Consider the following 21,480-nt stretch of genomic DNA (forward strand, 5'->3'; position numbering starts at 1 on the left):
CTAGGGCAGAAAACAAAACAATTCAAACTGAGACAAGAACAAGGCTTTGTGACTCAGAGGAACTCATAGTGAATTGTTAGGACATGCCTACTCTGCACGGAGCTGGATGCCAGTTAAGGAGAGCCCCAAGCTCATCAGCTGCCTTAGTTACATCTTTTTGCTAAGGATCACTTTATACATAATTCTTAACCTGACTTTGAGACCTGACAGGAAAATGTATGTTGTGTATTTTAATGGTATCTAGTGTGAAGGAATACGACTTAACATCAATTTATAACAATCGCTGGAAAGGCAGTTAATCAAAAGAAGATGCTGTAAAAAAATGACACCTACATCGTGCTTTGGCCATAGCTCTCATTTCCTCTGGAGAGAGACAAAAATGTGACAAGGTTTATTTTTAAGACTTCAAGATATAATCTTTGTTATAAAAATAATATTTCAATTTTTTCTCACTTAAAAGTGTTTTGCCAATTGTCATATCCTTTGCCATTCTCAACGTGTAGTCACAGGGACACAATAATGGCATTGAATAGTCATGAGTTCTGTTACTGAAAAAAACCTCTACCTTATGTGATACTACAATGTTTGCATCCCTGCCCTCTCCCCCTTCCTGATATAGATATGATAGGATGAAAGAGTAGATTAATGAACCTACTTTTAAAGAACAACAACTTGTTTGAAATGTTTTACATTGCTATGGATTTTAGTTTATTGATACAATTTTAAAGTTAATTTTGTTATATTGTATATATATATATATTTCTATTCTTGTTTGAAGTATTATGTTTATGTAACTCATTTAAATTGTAATGAATAATTTAAACATATAGATTAATAATTAGTCTTCTATGATAGTCAAACTTATAGTCTTGTTACATTTTCTACATATACATAGATATAATTCAATTAGGTAGGTAATCTTCAAACACTCCAAAGACCTAGAGAATATGGCATTTAAAATGTTTTAAAAATTTAGACGTTCTGGATAGTGAGACATGTCTGCTCTTGGCAGCACCAATTTACTTCAGAAAGGAGGATGGGCATTGAAGACACTCTATATGGAGTTTATCCTCTTCTTGGCAAAAATAGCCATTTGGGCAAGAAACTGTTCTTGCCTGGACTTTTTGATTGACTGGACATGCAGGACCAATAGGAAGGTGACCACTGGACTTTGATTGGCAAAATGGTCCTTCAGGTTCCTGCTTCACAGAGGAAACTGCTAGACATTCTACAGGACACAGAGAAAAGTGAATAAGAGACTCTAGGCCTGTGAGCTGAAGACAGATGCCCCAACTTTACAAAGGAACATTAGATGGCTGTCCAGCTGGTCTGTCTGCTCTCCCAAGACTCACAAAAGTTGCTTACATCCTTCTCTCATTTCTCAGGTAATATATCCTTCTGAGGTCTTTGATGTAGTTGAAGACTAGATAGTTATAATTTTGTTAATCATGATAAAAGATAAGTTAGCTATGAAAACTTAGACTCACAAGTATGGGATAGATAGGATATCTTCTTTAATTTTGCCAAATACAAATAGTCTATTATAAATAGACTAGATATTGTAACTGTAATTCTTGCTTGATAAATGTTCTGTTATATGTAATTTTACTATGTTAAAGTTAAAACCTTCCCTTTTGAAAAAAATAAGAAAAGGGGAAGTACTGGGGATGCTGTGAATGTGTTGCTTTGATTGATTGATAAATAAAACACTGATTGGCCAGTAGCCAGACAGGAAGTATAGTGTAGGCTGGATAAGGAGAGAGGAGAATTCTGGGAGATGGAAGGCTAAGTCAGGAGATGCTGCCAGCCGCCGCCATGACAGATACTGGTAAGTCACGAGCCATGTGGCAAGGCATACATTTATAGAAATGGGTTAATTTAAGATATAAGAACTAGATAGCAAGAAGCCTGAACCATGGCCATACAGCTTACAACTAATATAAGTCTCTGTGTGTTTGCTTGGGTCTGAGTGGCTGTGGGACTGGCAAGTGAAAGAGATTTGTCCTGATCATGGGCCAGGCAGGACCAGGAAAACTTCAGCTACACCTTCCCCTTAGGAGAGTTTAAATTTCTAACTGGCAATTTCTTATAAATCCTCATAAAAGCCCATGCATAAGCTTTAATAAATGTTTGTTTCAAGACATTCATCAGTAGATGAAAAAATTTTAAAAATTACACATTGGTACAACCAGAAAGTGGATTGTTTTTCAGTGCAAAAAGAAAGGAGTGGATAAGCTATGGAAAGACATGGAAGGCATTTAAGGTCATACTTCTAAGGGAACGAAAGAAATATGAAAATTCACTGCACTGTGTTAGTACAGCTATGTGACATTCTGGAACTGGTAAGACAGTTAGTACATTAACAGTTTCCAAGGCAAAGGGGGAGATAAGAATGAACAAGTGGGGTATGGAGGATTCTGCATATTAATGTGAATGCACATAATAATACACTTTCTAATGCTCATCAATGTATAATACCAACAGCAAATGCTGCTGGAACACAGGGCCTTGGTGAAGTGTGACTTACTGCTGCATATTAAATATTTTAATAAATGCACTGTTCTGTTGCAGGATATTGATGGGGAGTGAACCTGGGCAGGGGAAGGTAGCAGAGGGTATGTGTGAACTCTATTATGTCTGCCCAAATTTGCTGCTACATAAAAACAACCTATCTTTAAATTCATTATAGAACTTTTACTGTGAAGTCATTCCTATTTAACTTAATTATAAAACTTTAAATACACCTCCTGTGACTTATTTATTGATTGGAAGTATTTGAGTTTAAAAATCCATTATACAAGTTACTGTGTTCTCTCAGTGCTGTGGCCAAAATACCTGAGAGTACAACTAACTTAAAGGGAGTAACTATGTATATTATCTCATATCCTTAGAGGTTTCAGTCTGTCACCCATGACAGCATTGATGTTAGCCTGATAATGAGGCAGAATGCACAGTCATGGGAGCTGTGACAGAGACTACCCACCTCCTCTCAGAGGTGGACAGGAAACTGAGAGGGAGGATGCCTCTGCTAAACGATATTTTCTTTCTTTCTTTATTCCACCCAGCTCCTTCCTTCTCCAGCCTAAGAATGATATTCTTACCCTTTTCTCAAGTCTTCTTCAGCTACACATATAGTGAATCTTCTAAGAGAATGTCTACACACACACACACACCTAGAAGTGTGTATTCTAGAAGTGTGCATTACTAATCTCTTCAGAAATTCTTAGTCAAGTTGACAATCAAGAATAATCATCACATACATGTTTTTTAAAGTATTTGATGCTAATGTCTAATTTAAGATTACATCTAAGAAATATTTTATGTAAATTTTCATTTATTTTTTAATTTGAAAGATGTCTTTGAAACATATGGTCAATTTGTTTTTATGAGTTTGCCAAAGGGCATATGGGTCTTCACAAATGAAGCAACATAAGCTTATCAAAAGTATGATTCTCCTTTAATGAATATAAGATAATATATTTGTTTGTTTCACTCTTCAAATGCATAAACATTTATATATATATGATAAATTATTTGAGGTGAAATTGTGGCTGAATTTAAAAAATCACATTTAAACACTCTAGCACCATATGTGTGCACCCCCCATACACCTACATTTCTGTTACTAAGCATATTAATTATCATGCAAATTATGCAAATGGTATGTTATCCCACTAAAATTTTACATTTCAGTTGTCTTATTAAGGGTGCCATGAAATTAATGTTTCCTGTTTCTGCAAAATTCATAGTAAAATCCTAGTCCCTAGTGTGTGAGTTCTGGAAATGAGGTTTGGGGAAGGTAATTAAATCATGAGAATGGAGTCCCTATACATCAAGAAGCCTACTATATACAGACTGGTGATGTGGCCACAAAAAGGAAATCAGCCCTCTGGGAATGAATGTTGTTTAAGCTACCCACCTTATAGTAATTAATTATAGTATACTAAATTGATCAAGACATTCTTATTCTTCACATTTCTTTTAGACATTACTTTGCTTGTCATGGGTGTGTATGTATGTGTCTGAGCACGTGTGTGTATGTGTATATGGGTATGCATGTATGTATGTATATGTGTGTGTGTGTTCATGTATCTGTGTGTTTGTGTGCATGTGTGTATTATTCATTTTAGGGCTATTATTTTCTATGTTATTTTCACTATGAGAAAACTTACATATTTATTTTACTTAATTTTTATATTTAATTTTTATTTAATCATGAATAACATGTTCTGTTATGTCCAATTTTATAGATTCATTTTCATAGACAGAGCTTTCCTCATGCCTGGAAGTCTTTAAGATGAGAGCTTTGTGTTTTTTCCATCTGTTCACATATGTCCACCTTTAAATGTCACTGCTTGTACTTCACCCCATCCCCAGTTTCCAGCATTCTCTATTCAGAAATGCATGTTTGCTTTTTGTAGGATTTTATCCCCAGACATTGTTATATTTTTATTACTTCTAATTAGAAAACATGTCATGTTTCTTGACCTGCCATGACCTTGTTTTTCCAATTTTTTTTTTAATACGTAATTTCAGAGAGGTCACTAGCCCAGGCAGCAGCTAGTAAGTGCTGTAAACAAGTGTGTGTGTGTGTGTGTGTGTGTGTGTGTGTGTGTGTGTGTGTTTGTGTGTGTGTGTGTATGTGTATGTGTGTGTAAAACTACACACATATGTAGATACCAGTTTTCCTTTCAAAAGTATTCAGATTGCCTTTCTAGTTTCTGGCTTCAGGTAGTGAGCCTGGCCTCAGTCCCCAGCTCCACGTGGGATAGCTTTATAAGAGCTGAGAATATGTCCTCTTCTACTAGTTTGCATACATAACCTGGTCAAGCATCCACCTTGAGCCAGCTCAGTATTTGACATTCTAGATTACTGCTGACATGTTTCATCTTTTAATAAGTCAGTATTTACCCATCTCTGACTTCTTTGTCCTTTTAGCAGCAAACAAGTATTGCTGGTTGTGGTAATCTGAATGTAATTAGCCCCCATAAACTCACTGGGAGTGGCATTTTAGGAGGTGTGGCCTTGTTGGAGTAGGTATGGTCTTATTGGAGGAAGTGTGTCACTCTAGAGGCAGGCTTTGAAGTCTCATATATGCTCAAGCCACACCCATTGAGACAGATCACTTTCTTTTGCCTGTGAGTCAAGATTAACAACTCTCAGTTACCTCTCCAGTATCATGTCCACCTGCCCTTTGCCATGTGCCTCCATGATGACAGTGGACTGAACCTCTGAACTATAAGCCACTCCATTAAATGTCTTCCTTCCTAAATGTTGCTGTGATCATAGTGTCTCCTCACAGCAATAGAAACTTTAACTGAGACATATCATTTTTTTTCCTCTAATGTGATAAAAAATAACAAAAATTCACTATGTGACTGCACTGTAATTATCTAGTAGTTCCCCTACTGGTAGGAAATCCAGTGCTTCCATGGTTATACCTGGAAAACAAATAAACTGTACTGAATATCTTTGTACATGGTACACATCATTTTAATTTTTTTTTTTTTTTTTATGTAACCTCCTCAAAACCAGAAGGCAGAGTCAATTTCACATTCTTTTCCCACCTGGGGAGCATTTTTCATCCACAATCTTGACATCACTTTGGGATTTAAATCTTGTTTCCAACCTGAAGAATGGCTTTTCCACATGATGAACATTTGGATTTCCCCCTCCCCACCCAATTTGCTATTTATAGAATTAGTGCTATTAACAGGTCCTGGTTTGAGAGACCTGAGGTGACAGGACACTGGTCCTCTGAGATAAGATGCTCTGAAATATTGATGGTTGCATTATATTTTAGTTCAGTTTTTCCTCTCACTTTGTTCTTAGAACTAAAAGGTCTTAGTGGATATACATTTAAAAACTAATTGGTGGCAATTTATGCAGACAGAGCCCATTATAATCAACAAATATAAATTTATTACCTTAGAAATTTTAAATGTTCTGACATTTCAGACATTTTTTAAAATAACAATGAGCTCTGAAGTGAACAATTTGAAAAGTTCATTGAGGTCTTTTAATTTGTAAAACCAATAATTAGTAAATAAATAGAAAATTCAAAGAACAATAATTGTACTTATACTTTAAATCAGTGTGTGTGTGTGTGTGTGTGTGTGTGTAATTCATTTTAGTGTCACTAATGTTTATAAAGGTCTATATAGTCAATATTAATGTGGAGTTGTGCCTTATGAATTCCAAATCTTAATACACTTTGTTCTGTTGCATCTAAGGGACAGATTATGTTTTAGGCACAGGGTGGGTAAATTATCACCTCCTTCACTGCTTTCTCAAAAGGAGGCATCATTCTGCTTCACAACCCTGCCTTTACACATTAAATTTTGATGCCCTTGGACAAACTGGCTATAAACATCTTTAATGTAAACATATTAAAGATATAATCCAAATCTCATAATAGCGGCACTACAAATGCAGTGTTTTGATAATTGCCCGCCATCTTCCTTATATTTGAGTTTTTAATTAAATTATAACCATAGGAAGCTGTTTGTACATGCTAATTGCAGACTTCACTGACTGCTGCACTGGAGCATCAGACACAGTACAATGAAACTTCTGATTCAGTTTTCCTAGTTGCCTAATTTATTATTTATATTTTTATGTCTATTTTATGTTTATGTAACTTAAAACCATTTTTACTGACTTCATAGCTAAAAATTTACACTGCTATTTAGCTCTTTTTAAATAAATTGTAGTGTGTGTGTATATGTGTGTGTGTATAAGTCAAATAACCTTAGATGTAATTTCTCAGCCCAAATCCATCTTTTAAAGAAGGCATTGTCTCCATTGTCTCTCACTGACTTGTAACTCACCATGTAAGCAAGGCACGGCAGGTACCTGCCCATCTCTATCTCCTCAGTACTGGATTGCAATTGTGTGCCATCATGTTTATAATTTTTTCCATGTGTTCCCAGACTCTAAGTCAGGTCTTCATACTTGTAAGGCCAGCACTGGTCTGGATGATGCTCTTTCACAAATTATTAACAATTTTTAAAATAGATGCACAAGAATTATATGTATTTAGGGAATATAGCACTCTATTTTAATAAATGTATACAATTCTTAATGTGCAGATTATACTAAGTGGCATATTCAATACTACAGACCTAATAATTATTTTGTGTTGGGGAAATTTAACATTCTCTCTATCAGCTACTTGGAAGTGCACAGTTGGTTGTATTAGTTAATGTACTGATCTATAGAATCTTAGACCTCATAACCAACTTCACTGTTAAAGCCATTGGCCACACTTTGCTCAGCCATTCCTCCTTTTCTGAGCTGCTATTACTATTATTTATGATGCTCACCTTTATCATTCTTTATGGAGAAATAACAGCTTAACTTATGAGTCACATCTAAGTTTTCTAAATTTAAATAGCACACTCAACTAATTTAAACTTTGGGTTACTCCACATCAGTTTATGTCTGGCTTTCACACATTTTCCAGTGTCTAATTCCTATACATATGAAAGACTACTATGACCATATGTCAGCCATGAGATTGCTTTGAATTATGTTAATTGATCTGAGTCTAGAAATTGGCTCTTTAGCACCAGAATTAGTTTGTTGAATAAAAGTTGTTTAAGAAGACCTTCATTCCATATATTTGATAAAAAGTCATCTGTAAATTTTTGAATACTCCAAAAATAATTTCTGAACCTAAAAATCTATGTTTTTTCTAACCAATATTCATCAAATCAGTATTTTTAACATGTAACAGTTAAAGGGTCACAAAATTATGAAAAATATTGTTAGATCTCAATCCTTGGGTTTTGTCTCTATTGCAAATCCTGTGTATATACCCAAACTCATCAGCTATCCTGAGTATAATCTGCCAGGACCACGTCCAAACAAAGGCTTTGTTTGGGCCACATATCCTTTGTGCGGGCTGGACCTATAAAATCTTAACAATATGGCTGCCTAAACAAAACCAGTATAATGGCAACACCACTTGATATTCCAATGCAGATGGAGGAAATTTCACACTGCCCCTTCCCTAGATGAAGAGCTACAGGTAATTAATGAGTGTTAAGAATGAGAGATTCAGGGCCAAAGTCCCTAATTGATTATCCTGCACCAAATGCTCAGCCCTAAAATTATATATGCGTGAGTAACAATATATAGACCCAGCAGGTTGTATTTATATAGGTTATACACATTAAGAGACACAATTAACAATGGTAACAATTAAAGAATAAAGAGGTCATTAATTTGAAATGGTTGGAGTTGAAGATCATAAGACAGATTGCAAAGAGAGTTGAGAGGATTATATAAATCCAGTACTCATATAAGAAATTCTCAAAAACATAAAAATAAAAAAATAATATATAAAGAAATATTGTTTGGAGAGTTACTAGTTGGGAATCATGGCATCTTCAACACGAATAGGCCATAGGAGAACCTGTTTTTATACAACTATGATAAAGCAAATATTTCTTTTGATTTCAGTGTTTCAGTGTGATAAATGTGGCATGCCTGGGGAAGAAACACAAGGCTCATTGTCTTCAAAAGGCCATCAGCCATAACCTTCCCATTCTGTTCGCAGACAGCTGTTCTACTCCCTTTCTTGCTTGGAATACAGAAAAAAAGAGGAAAGCTGAAAGTTCATGGTTAAGCCACCCACAAGCAATAGAGAGAAATTCTAGGGTGACTCAAGAATATATTGTGAAACCCACAGGAAATGATATTATGAAACCTATCGGAAATTCTTTCAATGGTTGATTTCACAGCTAAATAAAATATAATGCATTCATTCTTTCCTTAACTTTATCTCACCATCTGGCATGGAAAGAGAAATAAGTCAGTGGGATCTCAAGAGGAACTCTCTGTAAGTAAGAAAAACTGGAAATGTCATAAAGACACCTTTATGGAAAATAACAGTATAGCCAATGACTCTTAAAATAATCAGATTCAAATGGCAAACACTTAGCAGGAGCCAAGCAATGGCAATGAAATCTAGGAAAGTAGATGTAAATTAACATGTGTTTCCCACTCTCCCAACTGGCATTTGGGGAGGATTTTATTTACAGAATTACTGAGTGTGGGCTAGCACATGCCTCTTTGACCCTGAGATTCAATTACAAATTCTGAACCCAAATACACTGATGTCAGGTTTTAATTCTGCTATTCAGTCTCCGTAATTCTTAGCAAGTTAAATACTTCTGTTTCCTCCATGAGTTCATAAAGAAAACATTGATAGGATGGTGTCTGACCCATAATGCTTCTGACAGATACCTTACTAGTATTACGCAGATAATGTGAGCTTATCTACCAAAGACGAAGAATGCTTTTCAGAGATGAGCTACAGATGGAGCCTGCGCTGACGGGTTCTGCTCCCTGGGTGTTCACGGTGCTCACCTGTACTCCTGCAGGAAAACTTGGTTTTGTGGTCACACAGTCGGACGGTCCCGTTACAGCCCTTTTCGTCACTGCCATCTTCACAATCTTTTTCTCCATCACAGCGCCACAGGTCCGGGATGCAGTTTCCATCAGGGCGGCACTGAAATTCATTCCCAGCGCAGCCAGCCGGAGAGTGAACGTCTTAATGAGGAAGGAGAAAATGGGGCAAGATAGGAGAGAAATTGTGATTTTTACTGTCATTTTTAAAATAATAATCTCTTTGGGTAACATTATTATACTAGAGAAATTATATATTTTACTGTAACAGCTATGAAATGCTCAAGCATTTCAAATCTACTTTACAAACATTAATAATTAAAAGAAGAAATATTTGCTGTCTCTGGCAGATTTCCTAAAGGTTTAGCTAAATGAGTAAAGAGATTGTGTGGATGTCTGACTGTTGTCTTAATTAGTACCTTCAGATACTGTCTTTGAAGCACTTTCTCCAAGTCATGTAAACAAAATCTTCTATTGAGATTTTGCTTGATTTTTGACATTCCTGGAGTAACTTCTTTCAAATTACCAAGAAAAAAAAAAACAACCAATGAAATAATAAGCACTTTGTGACTAAGAAAACCTTTAGAAAATAGTAACCGAGAATTTGAAAGCAAAGAAACGTACACAATAAGGAAAACAGCTCCAAGATGCAAGATTTCATTTCTACAATCACAACAGAAAATTTTAGGGGTGAATTTAATAACATAGTATGTGTTCAAATTCTGTTACTGAAAGTAGTGCATATAATACCCAGATACACTACTGTCCAGCCTGTTGATAAAATGTAAATTAAGTATCACGAAGAATAAGGGAATATAAACATCAGGGCATAGACATATCTTACACTATAACAACTGAACAATGCAAGTATAATCAATTTTTTAAAGTTTCAAAATAGTTAATATCATGAGTATATTAACCAATATTCCCCAGCACTGTTCTAAAATAAATATATTCACATGTATATGTGACTGAAGTTTTAATGTAATGAATTAATTGCATATCTGCAAAGATCATTTAATTTGCCTGTGCTGACAGTTACTCCCCTACTTAATTTCTTGGCTTGTTAATGATCTAAAGTGAGGATTTTAGTAATAGACTCACTTAAGACCAAAATTCTGATGTCACTAAAGCTACTACCAGTACCTTCAGATGTCCTTTTGCCCACCTGGAAGTGCTACTGTGAGGACCACATTTGATGTTTGTAAATAAGTATTTTAACTATAGTGTTTGCTGTTGCTTCCCCTTGTGGTATAAATGGGTAAGGTTTTTTTGTTTTATTTAAGAATTTTCAAGTGAATTAATTAAGACTAGGGAAGGCTTGGTGTGGCTTCCAAAGAATTGCTGGAGGAGTAAATGTTAACAGTGCAGAGGCAAGAAAAGTGTCTGTTAAAGCAAGGACAATAGTCAAGGTAGTACAGAACAGGGATTCCAGTCTCCACATTTAAATACAGATGGGATTTCCTCTATAGGTTTTTTCCTACTTTTTTGTAACTTTACTAATCTAAACTCTGTAGGCTATTGTAACATCTAAAGGTTACTACAAACAATTAAATTATAGTCATTTACAAACTTAGGAATGGAAAATTCAGTGTAGCATGGAGAGTCAACCTAGCATGGCAGAATAGTTCCCTTAAGTATGCTCGGACATACATTTTTCACGTGTGAATCCTGCTCTATGTCTCATTATTTTCCCCAGCATCCACTACCTTCTTGTATACACTTTACCTAATATTGTCTTTGGCTTTATGAGAGACTGAATTTCTATGAAAAACAAAACAGCCAAAATAAACTGTATCTTCTATTAAGAAATCTCATGGTTAAGTATTACAGTTTTATGAAACTGGACTTATATGTAATAGTTTATGTCATTAAATATCAAATGCTCCCCTCAACCTATAAGCTACTCAGCACTTTTGACTCTCAAGAAAAGATAATACTTTCCACGTTTTTCAACATTTGTTTTACTCCTACCCATTATGTCTCCCATGCTTCATTACGGAGTCCCAACTCTATACTGCACAGTAACTATGGCGGGCTGGCTAAAGCCCTGAATGGAAATGAATCATTCATCTGCTTCATTTTACTTTGTTAAACAAAACAAATAATTGACTAAATGACAGTTCTTAGAAAAACACAAAACATTAATTTTCAAAAAGGCACGTAGATAATAAATATCAGTGATAACATCTGCAGCAGTGACTTCTCTGCCCTCTTTATCACCATACCATTTTGAAGACACCATTCTAGAAGGGCTTTGGTTATGAAGAGGCTCAAAGATAAAATGAAATTGGTTCATACAGAAATCAAGAAGAATATGAAAACTCATTTCCTTTTCATATTTAATTTACTAAAATTCAGTCTGATTTTTCTAATAAAATTTAACATTTATTTTACTCTTCTATAAGGTCACGGGAGAAGTTAGCTTTTTAATGAAAAGATCTGTAAACTCTATATTGCCTCAGACAGTTCCTAGGGTTACTCCCTCAGCTGGTGGCCAGCCAGCAAAAAAATATAGAAATAGGGAGAACTGCCAAGTCAGTTCCGGCGGAGAGCATGGCGAGCTAGGGAGTGCGGCCTCCTTCCTCCGGACCCCCGCGGCCTCCGGCCTGTGCGGGGTGAGCCCGGGGGCCCGGGAACAGCCTAGTCTCCGTCCTGCGGACCCCAGGAACCTGAGCCCTGACAGCAGCCACCAGCCCGGCCGACCGCGATCCTGCAGCTACCCTTTCCCCCGCCGACTAAGCTCCTCGATGGCGGCGACCTCTGCGCACGGCCTCCTCGACTCCACCGGGCCCTGCTCTCCAGGACGGGCCGTGGAGATGCCCCAGCCAGGCCTGCGAGGACTTCTCCAGCTGCCGGCGGGCCCGGCGGAAAGAACGACGGCCACCAGAAGGCCCAGCTCGGTCCTTCCCGGCCTCTGCAGCCTGAGGCGGCGGGTCTGCGCAGGAACACTGGGCCATCGCTGGGAGGAGACCGCCCTGTGGACGACCCCCAGACCTGGATGAGCAGAGGCCTCGACGGTCCTGGAGGAAGGTGAGCGGAGCCCCGCATAGCGGCAGAGGATCGCAGGGCCCTCCTCCCGCCCCGAGAAGCCGGGACGTGACATCGCATGCGGCCCTAGGCAATGCAGGCGAAGATTTACCCGCCGCCGGTAGAAGGCCTTGTACATAATATGAAAAAGCTGCTCTCAACCTTATCCCCGACCCTTTTAGAGAGACCTTTGGCTAAATCTGGACATCTAGCTGTAGAGATTGCCGATGCAGGGTAAAGTAGAGGTAGGAAATCGGAAATCAGGTGTGTACCCAGTCGTCTTTGAAAACATCGTAGACGTGTCTTCTAGAAGTGACTTTGAAAAGGAATTGTTTAGGCCACCTCTAGAAAGACCCAGGAGCAACACTCGTCCTTGTTTGTTCAGTAGTTAGAGGACCCAGCCAGCCGGAGGAAGAAGAGGTCCAGAGCCAGATTGGTCGTGTGAAGACGTCACCTTTTTTTGATGTTCTAACTATTGTATTGTGTATGCATTTTATTCATTCCTGACCCCCACCCGTGTGTGTGTGTGTGTGTGTGTGTGTGTGTGTGTGTGTGTGTGTGTGTATGTGTGTGTGTGTGTGTGTTTGACAATGCCAAGTATTTTTTGGAAATATCTTTCTAGATGCTCTAAAGTGCCTGACGTATTTTATAAGTAGCGAAACAACACATTGTGTAAATACGTTTTTGTTAGGATTTATTTGAAATGTTATTTGGGGAGGAATAGCCACACCCCTCCTGAGTTGACCACATTGTGTTTGGGCCCTGGCTCCCGGGAGAAGGGAGAAGGACACGCAGAGCTCAAGCCATTGTGCTCCATGGGTGGAAAAGAATCCACTGTACCATTGTGTTTGGCTTTGCTGTGTACATAGTACATGTAAAGGACAGAGGAGTCCTAACTTACAACATCTAGTCACTCTAGATGTTAAAGAGGTTGCCAGTGTATGACAAAGTAGAGGTAGTAGAACAATATATTTTGTACTTTTTGTGTTAAAATTTTTCTTTTTGTGTTAAAAAATTTTATTACCCTTGTTACATGTGTGCCGTTTACTGGACTGCGGTGTACATAGTGGACAACAGTCCTTACTTGAAACATCTGGTCTATCTAGATGTTTAGAAGTGCCCAACGTATGTTAAATGTAGAGGTAGTAAAATAATCACTTTGTAAATATCTTTTTGCTAAAATTCATGATACGCTGCCTTTTGGGAGTAGAATTTGAACCCCTCTGTGAGCAGTACTGCCTGTACTTGCTCAGTGGTTTGGAGGAAGTACTGGGAGGCAGCGCAGTCATGTGCTAGTGTTTATATGGGACCTTTCAGACACCATTTCTGTAAATTTGCGTTTTGTGTTGCTGGGTGTATACTGTAAATAATGGACAGATCTGTGAAATCTTCAGCTTTTAGTCTCTAGATGTTACAGAGGTTGCCAGTCTATGACAAAGTAAAATTAACACATTGTGTACCCTGTTAAAATTTATAGGAAAGATTGTTCTGTAAATGATTTGGGGATATGAATTTGTTCAGCTATTTCTAAGCATTACATATACCTGTATTTGTCTACTGGTTTGAAGGCAGAGAGGAGGAAGAAAGTGGGTCGTCAAAGCCCAGAGGGTTGTGTTTAGAAGATACCTCAGATAATAACCTTTGCTTTGCAAACAGTTATTTACCAGTGCAGTGTGAATAGCAGATAAGGTCTTAATGAAATCCCTAGTCTTTCTACATATTTAAAAGTGCTTGATACATTTAAAAGTAGAAGTAGTAGAATACTATTTTGTGTAAATAGTTTTTGAAAAACTGGAGATACTATGTTTAGAATAGTTAACCCACCTCTGAGAACAGTGCACTAGCTGTAACTTGTTCAGTGGATTGAGGAGGTGGGAGGGAAGAAACTGCAAAAAGATTCCCTTAGTTTGCTAGACACCTTTAGCTTACCAGTCACCCCGTGTGGTAGATACACTTCATTTAATGTTGCTGTTCTGTATATAGTGTAGAGTGGACAAACGAGTCCTCATTTTATGATCTCTAGTTTCTAGGTGTTCAAGAGGTTGCCAACATATGACAAATGTAGAGTTAGTGAACTAACACATCCTGTATACTCTGTTAAAGTTCACAGCAAGGTTGTCTTCTGAAGAGAGTTGTGAAAGTATCCAAGTGACGGGTGCCCATGTCATGTGGTACAGGGGAGAGGCTGGAGAAAAAAAAGGACGAGACCAGAATGCTCTCAGCAGAAGACACTTTTGAGATCTAACCATTGTTACATGTGTGTGGTTTCCACACTACTGTGTATATAGGGGACAAATTTATGTCCTCATCTGAAACATCTAGTCCTTCTAGGTGTTTAGAAGTGCACAAAGTATGTTAAAGGTAGATGTAGTAACTAATACATGTTGTAGACTCTCGTTTAAACTCGTGGTGAAATGCTGTCTTTGGGAAATGGAATGATAAAACCAGTTCTGAGCAACACAGACTTGTGCTGGTTTGGGAGGGGGGAAGAAAGAAAGCATATGAAGGGAGTAATACTAATGTAAGTTTTGGTAATGCAAGATTAGCCATTGTCCCTTTTATGTGTGTCTTATTTTGTGATATATCATGTATACAGAAGATAGACAAGTCCACATATGTAGTGCCTAGTCTTCCTATATGGTAAAGAGGCTGCCAGTGTGTGACAAAGTGGAGTTAGTGAAAAGACATGGTTTAAAGTTGTATTAAAATTCATAGGGCAAAACACTTAGGAAGTGACATTGTTAATATCCCCACAAAAACATGACAGTTACATAAACCTGACCCTTGGGTTAAGAGAGATGGGAGAGGTTCTAGACCGGAACGTTGCTATATAAGTCTGTTAGGTTTGTACAGTTTCTTTACTGTACTGCACTGTGCATATGCTGGGGAAACTGAATGTTATTGACATCTAGTCTTTAGACTTTTAAATGCATAATAGACTTGCTGTGGTAATGCATGCCTTTAATCCTAGACTGAGGCAGGTAAACCTTGCGAGTTCCAGGCCAGCCAGGGCTACACAGACTTTGTCTCAAAATAGTAAGAAAATGTGCATAATGGACTGGTAGGGTGGCTCAGCAGGTAAAGGCACTTGCCACCCAGCTGGTGGACCTGACTTTAATCTCCAGGATCCATATGATAAAAGGAGAAAACTGATTTACAAATTGTCTTTTAGCCTCCATACAAGCACAGTGGCATGCATGTGCCCACATGCATATGCTAATTCATAAATGTAAAAAATACACAACATGGTAAAAATAGAGGGTTACCAATACTTTTTAAGGGTTGTTATTTCATAGGAATGGTTACACTGGGGGAATGGGATTGTTAAACTTGGTCTTTGAGCAGGTACTGTTCCAGATGGTGGAGGTGGGTAGGGGAAAGAATAGTGCAGAGTAAGGTACTGTGCCTGTTGGTTGATTCCCGGATGTCTAGCCATTGTTCCGGTGTGCATTTCAGTTAATGTTGCCAAGTGTTAGAGGATAAGTCTCAGTGCCCAAAGGATGTTAGAAGTAGCAAGATAGTCACCATAAATGTCCTGCTAGTCTTTTGGAAGGGCTGTCTTCTGGGGGTGACCTTTGTAATACCCTCACTAGAATCATCCCAAACTGGAGTTGTGCAGAGAAGAGCATGGATGAGGGAAGAGCTCTTTGCTAGGACCACCACATCTAGAAAACTGTTACAACTGTACCCAGGGATCCATATGTGCATTTCTGGGAAGATACTTGTGTTTCTTGTGCACAAAGTTGATTCCACAACATCTGAAATCCATAAATGCCCTAAAGGAGAGCATATGGTTAAAAGGACAGCTTGACAGATTGACAGAAAAGGTTCCTCTCGAGCATAGAACTGTTAAACCATGTCTGGACAGTGTGAGTTAATTCATGTTGCTAGGCTGACTGTGGAGGGGCAGAGGGAGGCTCACAGGGCGAGATGTGCAGTGCTGTGCTGTGTTGAGACTGACATCTGAGAAGCCCTGCCATAGGTGCATCTTCAGCTACTCCATAGGAATACGTTTATTGGGCAGAAACACGCCTTCTTCCTCATATTTTAGTATATAGATCTGATGATAAACTTAGGAATGCTGTACTTCATGTGGTCTGTGGCTTTGTTTTCTTGTAAGCTGAGCATTGAGGAATGCAGTTTTAATTGTAACTTCGCCAGTGCTTCTATCTAGAAGCCTGCTGCCATTTTTGTCTTCTATGAAATTTTTGTTGCCAAGGAAGACAGGATTACAATTTTGTCTGACAGATTGAGATAGCGTGGTGTATTCTTGGTTATCAAAATACTCCTGTAGTGTGGGGTTTTTAGTTGGTGAATATTCACAATGTGGGGGAAAGCATGGTACATACTGTATAATCTCAATTCCCTAAATGTGTGTACACTTGCAGCATCTAGAAGGACACATCAGCTGAGCTGCTTGTGACTAGGGGGCTGTTCTTGGCTTCTTGTGTTGTGTTTCCTGTAATGCACATACTACAAATAAATGCTTCTTTTAAAAGCTTAAAAAAAATATAGAAATATTTAAGGCATCAGAAACTGTAGATAGTGATGCCCATGGCCTATGTATCAGGAGAGAAGGAAATATGTAGGAATATAATAAATTATTGTATACACAGGAAAATACATATATGGAAAAAGTAACAAATGTGATAAGTAAAATGAATGAATTCTGATAATGTCATTGATGGCAGATTGGAATGAGGTAGATCCATTATGCTGTGCTAAAACACAGGTACAAATTCTCTGTACTAAGTTGGAAAAGTCTTGAATAGAGCCCTTCCCTCTCAACCATTATGGAATTTGTGTGTAGCTATTTCTTCAGTGTTCATTTAAGCCACCAAGTAGGAAGGAAAAAAGCAATACTCTAGAAGGCCCACATCATCCCTGAAGGGAATATACTTTACTGCACAGATTTAGATTCGACCATTTCCACCAATTCTGTCCAAAGGGTGGTAACCAACTGGAAATATATTACAATTATCACTCATTTTTGCCAGAAAAGACTGACTTGATTATAAAAAACTAGTTAAGAGTTTAGTTACAAAATGAGTCATAGGAGCCAAATCTAAAATGATGGGGGAAAGGTATGAAAACTTTAAGGGAAAAAAGTTTAAGCAGAAAGAATAGGAACAGGAAAGATCTTAAAGGAAGAGTTAATTTGAAGCACAAAGCAGTAGGAGTTGGTGAGTGAAGTTAGATCTGAATGGTTAGGGATAGACTCTTGTGGGCTTTATTAATGAACATGGCAAGATAAATTCAGTGATATCAGTATTGGTGATTTTGAAACACTGGAGTAATGGTAACATAATTTAGTTCACATGGTGAATGAATTTTCTCTGGCTACTGTTTGGAAAAATGGATAGTTGGAGGCTTGAATCAGAGTCAGATAACACCAGTTGTTGGACTGTCCAGATCCAAATAGCAAGCACGGCTTCTGCTTCTGGACACATTTCACAGGGTGGTGGACACCCAGATAAGTGTGCAGTTGCCAAGCCACATCATAAATGCTCGTGGCAGGAGCAAGCGCTGCGAGGACAGATAAAAAACCAGCCTAGCTTTAGAGGTCTCACATGAGCCATTCCGATGACAGACACAAAACAGGAGTTCTGAATCCTGTTTAAAAATCGGCCAGAGGGAAAAGGAAGTGGGAGGGAAGATTCTTTCCTTTGGTCTTTCTCTCTTCAGGTACCCAAGATTGAACACATTCTCACATGCTAAGAATCATTCTACCACTGACTTACATCAGTGGGGTTCAAAGATTTATTTTTTTTTTTAAGCAAAGCTAGCGCAATTAGTAAAACTGTGTGGAATGTTCAAGCAGAAGTGAGAGGAAAAAGAAGCAGGTGGACAGGGCCCAGACCTAGAAAATCATTTCTGTCATGCTAAATGTTGACATTTAAGCTGAAAGGAAAGAGGGAATAATACAAAGATACTCACTTCGATTCTGTTGATTGGATAGGCATTCCATGTAGATAACTTTAGGAATATTTACACAATAGATAGGAAGAAACTTTTATTATTTGTAAAAGTGGGTGTATATATGTGTGTGTGTGTGTGTGTGTGTGTGTAGAATCAAGATGCACACGTTTATACATCTATTTCATCTTCTTGAACACTGGTTTATACTGAATCACTTGCCTTAGTAAACACAAATACACACAAACATTTGCATTTTTTCATTCCTCCTCTGCTTTCTCTTCCCACGTCATTAAAACAACCTGAAAAGAGCCCACACCTATTCTCAGCCACTTCGGTATTCCTGAGTTCCTTTGCTTTAGACAGAGTTTGGAATTTTATTCATTTTAACTCTCTTGCCAAATACAATCAGATTCTGTTAACAGTTGCTGATTCTCCTCTGTGGAAAGAGCAGCATCCCTCAGAAGAGCCCACAGCGGCGGCTCTAACATTAGTTCCAAACTCTGTGACTCCCCTGAGTCTCAGCTTCCTCAGCTTCCGGGCTTGGCACAGTCCATCTTTGTGCTGTGCTTGTCTCAGTGGAGTGCTCTGGTTATGGCTATGTGTTTATGTGCACGCTCATGCTGTTTTACTCTTGTGTTTCCATGTTGCTGATGCTGGTTATTATATTTTTAACTAATGGAATTTTACTGTATTTTTTTACCCTGAAGCTATTTAAACCAAGCATACAATTTGGGAAATCTAGTAGATAAATAAATAAATATACAGCCCTGGAGGAAATGTAGCAACTGATGGTAGAATTTATCTCAATATTTAAATGAATCCGCTGTGACTAAATATTTGCAGTTGGAAGACTAGCAACTCTAGAAGAACAGAGAGGAATTGCAATTATGTATACATACATATACATTATATATATATATTCATTCTTGGGCCTAGTAAGTACGCTAAAGTCTTCCTTACTCTCAGAGGAAAGAGAGTATAGGGTTGGAAATATGATGAATAATTTAAAATTTGAGTCCAGTCTGGAGAGTTATCTTTTAATTGGTTTAATGGTTTTTATGCCCTAGCTTGCTATCCATTGTTCGCTACTTTAAAAAGAATACAGCACTATGCTGCCTGAGCACCTAGCTTGTTGCACTCCGTGTGTCACATATTATTCTGCCTGGGCTTGCTTTTTTTTTTTTTTCTTTGATTTTTGATTAACCATTATGTATTAAATATTCCTTCACCAATGGAAGGCAATTGTTCAAGACTTACTTTCTAGATACTTTTCTCCATCACAGAAGCCAGTCCATAGCAAATAGTCGCCTCACCTTACTTATCAACAGATAGAGAAAGACTTAGCTTGTTTGTACCTCAGGGGAGCTTAGTTTTTCCATAAGAATGTTCTCTCTCTGTCTCTGTCTCTTGATTTTGCTCTCAGATCCTGGGATGCCTGTGCTCATCCTTGGTCTGTACTGGGTGGGGTCTACCTTTCCTGTGTATTGTGTGACCCATTTCTAATTGAGTGCAACCTGATTTATGACACCATGAACTAGCAATAAAGTCTCTTGTAAACTAACTGACACATATTCACCTATTCACTGGGCCTTGGTGACTGATACAAGGCCAAGGTCTGGTGCATTTGCTGGTCTTCTTGCCATATTCCTTTTACCTCCTTTTTCTCCTGATCACCTTCACATCATTTCAGGACACAGGTTTGATACTTTGTTTTAAAGCAAAACAAGTGCCTTCTAAACCCTCAAATACAGTGATCAAGGGAGATTCACTTAATATAATGTGTGATGTGCTTATCAAGACCATTTAATACTAAGGGGAAATAAGATAAAGATTTCAAATTTTGATACATTTATTGTTTGTATCAGTTAAAAGGGCTGAATAGGAAAGTATTGAAAGGAATGTGTAGATGCCCAGACACAAACACATTGCTTTTATGTTAACACATAGACATAATCACACTCAAAAACATGAGACAAAACTTGTAATCCACTTTAAAAAACTATTCCCCTAGACAGTTAAAAGAATACTGATATTAAATCTATAGAAAATATTGGGCTACTTCATATAAAATTCATATTAAAAATAACTCTACCATAAATATTTCACACAGAATCTCAATAGAGTAGAGGTGATAAGCTAATAAATAAACAAAACGTGACTGGAGTGCACTAAACTGCAGAATTCACTTTGTAAATAACTGAGAAATCCAACTTTCCAATCATTGGTGAAATTTATCAACTTCACAGGTATATATAAAATATTAATTAATTAATTAACATAAATTGCACCCATATATTTTCCACTTGAAATTTAAATATTGTCTTACAAATTTGTATGGGGCATTTACCCACCAACCTCACAGCTCCCCAGAGTTTTCTTGAGTGCAAGCAGCAGGAAATATTAGATAGAAGGATTTATATTGCGAGATAAACAGATAGAAAATAAAGGATAGCCTCGAGAGGGCCTGGAACCTTTTCCAACAGCCCTGACTGTCTCTGCCCCAGGGTATTTATAGAGATACCAAGGGGTGGAGCAAAAGACCTCCCCCCAGCACAGCCAAGTGCAGACCATCTCAGACACCTGCACTCAGGCCTGTGGTCCTAATCATCCTCTCTATGTGGACCTGCTGGGTAAAGCCACGAGGAACCTGAAAACAGGCTCCCACAAATTTGCCTATCTTATTTTAGGAAAATGTTCACTACAAAAAAAAAATTGGAGGAAAAGTATTTTCTAACTTTATCTTTAAGGATGATGCTATTTGCAGAAGACTATGTTTGATGAGATAGGGGGACATTGTACTGTGCAATTTTGTGTGTCAACTTGACACAAGCTAGAGTCATCAGAGGAAGGAGCCTCAGCTGAGGAAATGCCTCTTTGAGATCCAGCTGTAAGGCATTTTTTCTTTAGTGATCAATGGGGGAGGGCCCAGCCCACTGTGGGTGGTGCCATCCCTGGGCTGTTGGTTCTGGGTTCTATATGAAAGCAGGCTGAGCAAGCCATAGGAAGCAAGCCAGTAAGCAGCTCCCCTCCATGGCCTCTGCATCAGCTCCTGCCTCTGGGATCCTGCCCTGTTTGAGTTCCTGTCCTGACTTTCTTCAGTGATGAACAGTAATGCTG

General features: G+C 38.1%; 1 protein-coding gene across 1 annotated transcript in view; it reads right to left on the bottom strand.

Annotated features, from left to right (window-relative positions):
- Lrp1b (LDL receptor related protein 1B) overlaps positions 1-21,480 on the bottom strand; it is a 1,617,914-nt gene that overhangs the window by 726,796 nt on the left and 869,638 nt on the right. The window contains exon 21 of the mRNA XM_059258831.1: positions 9,376-9,558. Coding sequence (XP_059114814.1) covers positions 9,376-9,558 — 183 coding nt within the window. The remainder of the gene's footprint in view (positions 1-9,375; positions 9,559-21,480) is intronic.

Source organism: Peromyscus eremicus, chromosome 4 (assembly GCF_949786415.1).
Source record: "Peromyscus eremicus chromosome 4, PerEre_H2_v1, whole genome shotgun sequence".
Taxonomy (NCBI): Eukaryota; Metazoa; Chordata; class Mammalia; order Rodentia; family Cricetidae; genus Peromyscus; species Peromyscus eremicus.